The sequence below is a fragment of the Hakea prostrata genome, chromosome 8 (assembly GCF_041222555.1).
Source record: "Hakea prostrata isolate BN-2017 chromosome 8, UWA_Hpros_2, whole genome shotgun sequence".
Classification (NCBI taxonomy): domain Eukaryota; kingdom Viridiplantae; phylum Streptophyta; class Magnoliopsida; order Proteales; family Proteaceae; genus Hakea; species Hakea prostrata.
The window spans coordinates 2,923,596-2,933,245 of record NC_142607.1 but is presented as its reverse complement, the minus strand read 5'-3'; the positions used below and the strand labels follow the sequence as shown (position 1 = coordinate 2,933,245).

Genomic DNA, 9,650 nt, shown 5'->3' with positions numbered 1-9,650 from the left:
CAAGCATTCAAGGTGACTTCTTTACGCATTTTTTGGTATCTGGGGAGGTTCCCTGCCTCTCAAGGGTCATGGATGCAGCCTGTCTTTTCTTCTTTCGCCTCAATCTTTCACACATGAAAGCTCTCTCCAGCTGCTCGACCCTTTGCGACAGTGAACCAATCATCCTAGTCTGCATTTCGCTCCGTTCCAACAGCTCCGCCATCAGTCCCGTAAGCCTTTCGTTATCTTCGACAACCCTCTCCATCAGATTCAGATCCCTTCTCTTGTCGCCATTATCATTGTCGGTGAAGTAGCCACTCTTTTCTCTGTTTTCGGCGGGAGGAGATTCATCCATGTTATCATGAGCAAGGTCAGGTTGCGAGTAAGCTTCCTGGGCTTCTTCGACTACGTTTGGGGTTTTTCCTTCACCTTCTTCAACCATACTCCGGTGGGAATACTCAGAGGATTCCGTCACGTTTTCTGCTTCGTTATCTTTCTCTGTCACAGCTTCACTTTCCTTGATGGCATGGACTTCTTTGCCTGCATCGTTCAAGGCTTCAACTGGTGTGTCTGCGTTGTCTCTAGACTCATCGGAAGCTTCTGGTTTCGGATTTTGGCATGCAGTAGAACCCAGAGACGGTTCCTGCTCGTCTGAATTAGCTGAAGAGGCACCGTGAGATTGCAAATCAAGTGATTGATAAACAGCATCTTCTAATGCACTGCGCTCGTCCAAAGGCCCCTCAGCATCTCCGGTTTCCAGCATTCCATCATCTCTGCTGCCTTCACCTAAAGAATTGGTAGACTCGTTGGTTTCCACGGTCGGAACGGGCTCCTCAGCGACGACATTTTGACACGCGAGCGATGAAGAATTCGGATGATCCTCCATTTGAGGGTTCTGAATCTGTGTTTCTCCGCCATCTCTCGCATCTACCGAACTAGTACCTCCGGTGACGATAGCGTCCAGTCTATCCTGCAACGAGATCGCTCTCTTGATTAGTGTCTTCCGGCAATCCCTAACGCCAGAGTCGTTTCCAGGAACCGTATCCAACCGGAAGAGTAACGCCATCAACATCTCATTCATCCTCAGCCGCTCCTTAGGGTCCCTTGCAATCAATTGGACCGTCTCATCCAGAGAAATCCTTCGATCGATCTCCTCGATCTCTCTTCTGATAGCAGAAATTGTTCTAAGGTACTTCCTGATCAAGAATCCCCGCAACACCTTCTGTATTCTTAAGGCCGCATCTGATCTGGACTTCTCCTCGCTGACGAAGTGAACTGGAATGTTGACGACCTTCGGTGATTTCTTCGAATAACCTTGCAAGGGAACCTCTCTTGCATAGGAAGGAAAGCGAGGGCGAGAGAAGCTCCGGAAGTATGGACTGTCCATTGTTGATTATGATTACTGGCTTCAAATAAGACCTAGTTATGGACCTGCAATATGTAAGATCACAAAGTTTATCGACTCGAGTTCTTCTGATGCTTACCGTGAACAAACAAACGAAAGATGGAGAAGATATATCATAGCTCAAGAAGAATTCTAGAAGTTTCCCGAGGCGAGAGGAAGCGATGGCCCCGGAGATATGAGGATTGAGATTAATTCTTCACAACCAAAAATAACATACTCAATACCTTCAGCTAACGAGTTCTAGTCGTTTCTAGAAACCGAAAACTATCTAGAAGCTGGGGACTGAGATTGGTTGGAGTTGGAGAGAGAAAAATTACTTATCCAAAACAAGCGGTTGAGATCGAATCTCAACCTTAATTCGATCTCTACCGCATTACAGTACCGCACATAATTGGACTCTCTAGGGACGAATCCGGATCATCTCCCCATGGTTTCCGACCACAAAAACCAGTTGGTCCGACGAGTGAAAAAGTTTTTTATTTTTTTATTTTTTTCAAAAAATATTTTTCACCGTGGGTCCCACAGGTTTTTGTAGTTAGGAAGTATCGGGGTCAGGGTCGCAGATCCAGACTCGCTAGAGACTGAATGAGGTGACGCATGTCAATACACATTGAGTGCCGGTGGAGGGACAACTGCTAGTGTGGTGGTGCCTGTAGAGTCCACATTGAATGATTGCTAAATAGATTTCATTATCATGATTCGATTTGTTTAAAAATATCGTAAAACAAATATCGTTTTTTTTACTTCACGTAAATTGATTATATGTGCATATAGTGTTTTGAGCTACAAGAATTTAATTAAATTCACGTGGTTTCCATCTAATGGTGAGCACCATAGAAACCTCTCCGACAGTGACACTACCCTAACAAGATCTCAAACCTTGTGAGTTTGCATCTTTAAAAAATAAAAATAAAAATAAAAAAATCCAGAAATAAGGATGCAGAAGACCGGGTCTGGTTGTAGTATTAGGTTTCCGTTCGAAGTTTGTTTGTATTAAAAAAAAAAGGGAATAAGAAAGATTTATAATACTAAGGCTCTTTTTGGTATCAATTCTCATTATCTATTATGCTTATTTAAAATAAATAAATACAATAATTCATTATTGGTCAATAATGAAAAATTGTTTGGTTAATTTTATCAAAAATAAATTATGAAATGAAAAATAAGTTTGATTTCAAGATAAAAAATTGTTAAAAATGATAGTAAACAAGTGAAAAAAGAAGGAAAAAATATGATTGTTATAAAAGAATGTATATTGACTATTTTACCCTCATCTTACTTATAGAACTTTAAGCAAACTTACACAAATGAAGATAATGAAATTTTCATCACAATCCATAATGGACAAAAAGTTCATTATGGATTTTGGAGGTTTTTCTATTATTTTAAATAAAAATAAAATTCAGAATAGATGCCAAACAATTTAAAATAATGAAAATTTCTCATAATTGACAATGATAATTGATACCAAAAAGAGCTTAAGGTACTTCACATAATCTGAAGCACCTCAAGTCCTCAACTATAAAGACACTTAAGGCATGACAATTTAAACCAGAGTTCATATCGTCTCCCCCGATGGGGAGCACAATTACAGGGACTTACAGGTTAGGATGATGATTTTTTTAATATTTTATCTTTTTCTTGTGGGATCCTAATTGTGGTTATAATATGCCGTCCCCGCCGGGAGTATCCCCCCTTTTAACCATCCTAATTCTATAATAATAGCATTCCGTTGATCGCTTTTAGATAATTGTTGTCCCTCACTCTATGGTGCTTAAACTATTGAGTGTGCACTTTGGCCGCTTTGTTGTTTCTTTCAATCTTGGTGTTGTTTGTCCTCTCTTCTTTGGTTTTGGTCGTCCTAGTGAGTTGATGTTGGAGACATTAGTAATTTCAAGCAAAGTCTAACATTTGGTTAATAATGTAAAAAAATAAAAAGGAAAGACAATAAGGCTCTTTTTGGTATCAATTCTCATTCTCTATTATGCCTATTTAAAATAAATAAGTACAAGAATTCATTTTTGGTCAATAATGAAAAATGGTTTGGTGAATTTTATCGAAATAAATTATGAAATGGAATAAGTTTGGTGTCAAGATAAAAGATTGTTAAAAATGATGTAAACAAGTGAGAAAAGAAGGAAAGTATGGTTGTTATAAAAGAATGTGTATTGACTATTTTACCCTCATCTTACTTATAGACTTTGTAACTTACACAATGAGATAATGAAATTCTCATCATAATCCATTGGACGTTCATTATGGTTTTGGAGGTTTTTCTATTATTTTAAATAAAACTAAAATTCAGAATAGATGCCAAACAATTTAAAATAATGAAAATTTCTCATAATTGACAATGATAATTGATACCAAAAAGAGCTTAAGTAAGATATATTACAAGGACATCAATAATAAATCCAACAAAAGGCAAAATTAACATTAAATATCTAAACTTAATGGCTTCTTGACACCATTAGAAGTGAAGGAGTAATGGTATTGTACAAATAACAAGATCCAATAATAATCAAAGTGGCAACAATAATTATCTTCTTTTTTTTTTTCTTGTTTGATAATAAATAAAATAAAAACCTCAAATATTTTTTCAATATACTTAAAAAAAATTCATCCATGATCGCTTTTGTTTTGGGAATTCATTTTAAACATTATATTATTTTCTAATAATTTGTAATGTTGAAAGATTAAACAAGATAACCTGCTACCATCATCATTGATAAGATTGATAATACTATTCACCATAAAAAAATTAAGGTTGATAAAGTTAAGTCATCACAATTACCAAAAGCTTAGCTAAGTTGGTAAACACCATCATCTCTTAGTAAGAAGTAAAGAGTTTGATTTGGATTCTAAGGTTTTGGTTTGTCTTACATGATTGCCCTTAATACATTATACTCCTAACAAGATACACTCGTCTTTTTTTTTTTGCATATCCATATCCGCAGATGAAGTCTTATATGGTTATGGAATAATAACAAGGAATCATTGTTCTATTTTGGCTCAGAGTGAGCTTTACATGACTCCATTGTCACTGAAATTCTTGCCATTGCCATTCTAAAAGTCGTTAATGGGCCAATGAAAAACATTTGCTTAAGGTTGTTGTAGAGAGTGATAATATCCCTCTTAGGGTTGTTAGTCAAGAACTCTCAAGAATGATCAGTGTGTTTTCTTCCTCCCTATGAGTGTTTCATCTTTCTCCCTTTGAGTGTTTTCTTCCTACTGAAATTATTGTACCCATGTCAAATCATCCACCACACCCTCCGTACCCTCCTAGAGCTGAGGTTCGTATAGCAAGAAGGAACATTGTGCACCTAGTTGAACCTAAAACATATCAAGTAGCTAGGGAGGGTAATAATACCTTGGTTGGTTTTGTGCTACTTGGTAAGCCCCATCATATACAGGCGGAGCTAGAGGCCCTCCCATTAGCCTAGAACACTAGATTTCCAGTGGAAGCATCAGTGTATAAAGAAGATTTGTACCATTTCAAGTTCCAACACCCAACAGATCTCCTAAACACGCAAAGAAGGGATCGTGGTCTACCTCAGGAAATCTTATTCTTCGGGACCGTTAGAATAACTGGGAAACATGGAACTTCACCCACATTGAGTTTTGGGTTCAAATGCACGACCTGCCAGTAGAACTCCTCTCAACTAATGTGGCTCGGCAAATCAAAGCATCTTTGGGTAAGGTAAGAAGAATTATGTTGAGTGAGGGCAACCAATTTGGTTGAAGAGTCTAAAACCTTTGAAGTAGGGTTTTGATTGATATACGGGAACCCCTAATGGCAAATCTTAGTTTGGTTCTGAGGAGTTGGTGGAAGTGGCGCTGAAGTTTGAAAATTGCCAGTAGTTTGTCATATTTGTGGAAGATGGGGGCATGAGGAAACAAGATGTGAGACTCTATTTAAGTTAAGGGGGGAAAGTAATACTCTATTAGCAAAACTACCAGCATTAAATTTTAGAACGATTTAGCCTTCAATCAGGGGTCAAATACCATATTCTCAGTTGGTACAGCTGGCAAAAGAATTGTTGATTGATCCCCCGATAGGAGCTAGTCCTCATCTTGGAGATGTTAACCAAAGGTTGGGACGAAATAGGATAACAGAGGATTTCAATGAAATTAGGGGCGTCACATTGTTCCCAACCTTGTCAGCAACAAGTACTGCTAGACTTCTCTAGAATATCTCATCTGTTGAGCAATTTTTTTCCATCACATCACCCAAGGCTTCCTCCTTCACCTCATCGCCCAAATCTACCAGATCTTCACACGAACAACCTCTCACTCCAATGGCAGCCTCAAAGCACTACACCCCAAGTACTGCCGTCACCTGCAAACAAGTATTTCTCTTCCATAGTTGCTAGCTTGGTGGACCCAACCATGAACACATATTATCCACTACAACTCGAGGTTCACCTCATGATATAACGAGACTTCTCCTTGCTTTAATACCTAACCTCACCATGTGTCAACTAACCCATGCTCACCTAGTAACATATGCCCAAACCTAGATCCTCCTAATCTTGATTTAAACATGAACCCACCAAACTCTCTAAGTCCTTCAACCTAGCCAAGTAGTGACAAAGATTTTAGCATCCCGTTTAAAATCAGTGCTTCCTGAACTTATTGATCCAACACTATCTACAATTGTACCGGATAGGAGTATATCAAAGAATGTATTTATGGCCCATGAATTATTCCATTACATCAAACAGAAGAAAAAGGGGAAACACATGTCTATGGCTATGAAGATTGATATGCATCGGGTTATGATCGTGTGGAGTGGCAATTCTTGGGGCAATTACTTCCCATTTTAGGTTTCAATAAAAAATTCACGTCTCTTCTTATGGGTTGTATCACTCCAATTACATATTCCATTCTCATAAATGGATCCATTAGATGTAAGATCACCCCATCTAGGGTACTCCAACAAGGGGACCCCCTCTTGCCAACCATGTTTGTGATTGTATCTCAAACCCTTAGTGCTTTGATCAGGGAAGCTGAAGTAAATGGACTGCTAAATGGTGTGAGGGTGAAAAATCATGGGCAACCAATATCTCACCTATGTTTTGCAAATGATCTTATTATGTTTACTACGGAAAATTTGCAAATGACCAAAATTTGTCGGAGGCATATGGCAGTGCTAGAGGCCAAAAGGTGAATCATAAAAAATCTTCAATATGCTTTAGCCCGAATGCACCTCCTATAATCAAGAGGTGGTTTTCAAAAATTCTAAAGATGCCTTATGGTGATGGGCCTGCGAAATATTTGGGTCTTCCCTCGCTTCTTGGGATTTCAAAAGTTGAGTTTTTTCATGCTTTAAATGATAGAGTAGCTGCCAGTATCGATGGTTGGAGTAAAAACTGCCTATCTCAAGCAGGGAAAGAGACTTTACTCAAAGCTACAACATTTCCTATTGCAAATTATGCAGCTATGCATTTTAGACTGCCTAAAGTTCATCATAAGAAAATAGGTAAAATGGCAACAAATTTATTCTGGGGTGATCAAGAAGAGGGTAGTAGGAAGACTCATTGGATCAACTGGAAGAGGTTGCGATTACCAAAGGATCAAGGGGGCAAAGGATCAAGGGGGTCTAGGTTTTAAAGACATTGACAAGCATAATAGAGCATTATTGGCAAAAACAACTAAGAAACTTCTTAAAAATCCAAATGCAGGTGGGCGCAAATGCTGAAGAATATATATTTCCCTTGAGTTTCTTTCTTAGATGCAAAATCTGGTCACAGCCTTCGTGGGCATGGAGATCCATTATAATAAGCCATGAGGTGTTAAGAAAAGGTCTTTTTATGGTATGTGGGCAATGGTCAACAAGTGAGGATTTGGGAAGACCCATGCATCCCTACATTAGAAAATTTCAAAGACCCTTTATCAGCTGCTCGGGTGGAGGGTTTAACAGTGATAACAGATCTGATGACAAGTGCGGGGGTTTGGACTGTTGAAGTAGTTAATAATAATTTTCTTCACAGATTTGAAAGAGAGATTCTAAAGATTGCACTTCCTGTTGTTCCTCAGGAGGATAAATGGATTTGGGGAGCAGACAAGAAAGGTGTTTACTCGGTTAAGTCGGCCTATGCACTACTAGCACTTGAGGAACCGAAGTCTTTAGAAGCCCAACCATCATCTTCAATGACTTGCAGATGATGGGGTGGAAGGTATTATGGTCTTCCAAAACTTCGATCCTTTCTGTATAAAGCTTGTGCTGATGGGGTGGATTCATCCTTGAAGATATCAAACTACTCCCAAGGCAATTTTGCAGAAATTCAGTTCAAACACAGCATAAGAGGAACAGTCTATTTATATTCATGAACGGAACTCAAAATTCTTTTATCAGCTGAATACAGAAAGTGATTTCAAATATTACATTGTCAAAAGATTTTACCAACTTGGATTTTACCATTCGAGCTTAAAACCAGTTCCAGTTGCCTGATTCAAGCATTCATGGTGACTTCTTTACGCATTTTTTGGTATCTGGGGAGGTTCTCTGCCTCTCAAGAAGGATCATGGATGCAGCCTGTCTTTTCTTCATTCGCCAGCTCTCTCCAGCTGCTGGACCCTTCCAAACAGTGCACTAATCATCCTAAACTGCTTTTCGCTCTGTGTAACCCGCTCCTCCATCAGTCCCGTAAGCCTTTCGTTATCTTCGGCAACCCTCTCCATCAGATTCAGATCCCTTCTCTTGTCGCCATTGCCATTGTCCCGTAAGCCTTTCGTTATTTCGTTATTTTCCAGCATTCCATCATCCATGCTGCATTCGCCTAAAGAATTGGTAGACTCGTTGGTATCCACGGTCGGAACGAGCTCCTCAGCGACATTTTGACACGCGAGCGACAAAGAATTCAGATGATCCTTCATTTTAGCGTCCAGGTCATCCTGCAACGACAGTGCTCTCGTGATTACTGCCTTCCGGCAATCCTTAACGCCAGAGTTGGTTCCAGTAACCCTATCCAACTGGCAGATTAACTTCATCAATTTCTCCTTCATCCCCAGCCCCTCCTTAGGGTCCCTTGCAATCAACTGGACCGTCTCTTCCAGAGAAATCCTACGAGCGATCTCATCGATCTTTCTTCTGATAGGAGAAATTGTTCTAAGGTTCTTCCTGATCAAGAATCCACGCCACACCTTCTGTATTTTCAAGACCGCATCTGATCTGGATTTCTCTTCGCTGACGAAGTCCATTCTTGATTCTGATTACTGGCTTCAAACAAGGCCTAGTTATGGACCTGCAATATCTGAGATCACAAAGTTTAACGATTCGAGTTCTTCTGATGCTTACCGTGAGCAAACGAACGAAAGATGGAGAAGATGTATCATAGCTCAGAAGAATTCAAGAAGTTTACCCAGGCGAGAGTAAGCGATGGGCCGGGGATATATAGGAGGTCTAGTCGTTTCTAGAAACTGAAAACTATCTAGAAGCTGGGGACTGAGATTGGTCGGAGTTGGAGAGAGAAAAATTACTTATGCAGAACAAGCGGTTGAGATCGAATCTCAACCTTCATTCGATCTCTACCGTACGCATTACAGTAATATACATTATTGTACTCCCTAGGACTGGATGAGGTGGGACCCAGGACAACCGCCAGCAGGGTGCCTGTGGCGTCCACGGTCCACCATTGATTGATTGCCGAATAGATTTCGTTATCATGATTCGGTTTGTTTAAAGGAAATTGATTTTTTAGTGTTTTGACTTTTGAGCGACAAGAATTTAATTAAACCCACGTGGTTTCCATCTAATGGTGAGCACCATAAAACAAGTTCTCAAACTGTGAGATCATCATCGTTAAAAAATAAAAATAAAATCCAGAAATAAGGATGCTGAACAGCTGAAGACTATGTAGTTTTTTTTTTTTTTGGGTAAACTGAAGCCTATGTAGTTGAGGTCTCTTCAGAAATAAGGTCTGGCCGTAGTATTAGGTGTCTTTGTAGTTGAGTTGCTTTAGATTACGTGAAATACCTTAGTTTTATAAATATTTTTGAACTCTGGTGTCATTGTAGTTGAGGTGCTTTAGATTATGTGAAATACCTTGGTTTTATAAATATTTTTTAACCAGATTCCAGATCTGTCTCCCTCCTAGTGTGCTCCCTCCGATAGTTGTTGACCACAAATTACAGGAGGACTCACAGAGTTAGGGTGATAAAATATATTTTTTTAATTATTTTTTACTTGTGAGATCCACATAATTTATGGTGATAACACTGACGGGAGAGCACAAAGTACTGGGGAGATTATCCACACCCTTTT

The 9,650-nt window shown here is 39.2% G+C and overlaps 2 protein-coding genes across 2 annotated transcripts; both read right to left on the bottom strand.

The window, feature by feature from the left end:
- Positions 1-7: 7 nt before the first annotated feature.
- Positions 8-1,366, bottom strand: LOC149006271 (uncharacterized). The gene has a single exon (XM_089165380.1). It carries the CDS (start codon positions 1,364-1,366, stop codon positions 8-10), a length of 1,359 nt encoding a protein of 452 aa, XP_089021506.1.
- A 6,567-nt stretch (positions 1,367-7,933) lies between these two features.
- LOC149006270 (BAG family molecular chaperone regulator 6-like) lies at positions 7,934-8,587 on the bottom strand. Its single transcript, XM_089165379.1, has one exon. The coding sequence runs from the start codon at positions 8,585-8,587 to the stop codon at positions 7,934-7,936; it is 654 nt and encodes a 217-aa protein (XP_089021505.1).
- Between the last annotated feature and the right edge of the window lie 1,063 nt (positions 8,588-9,650).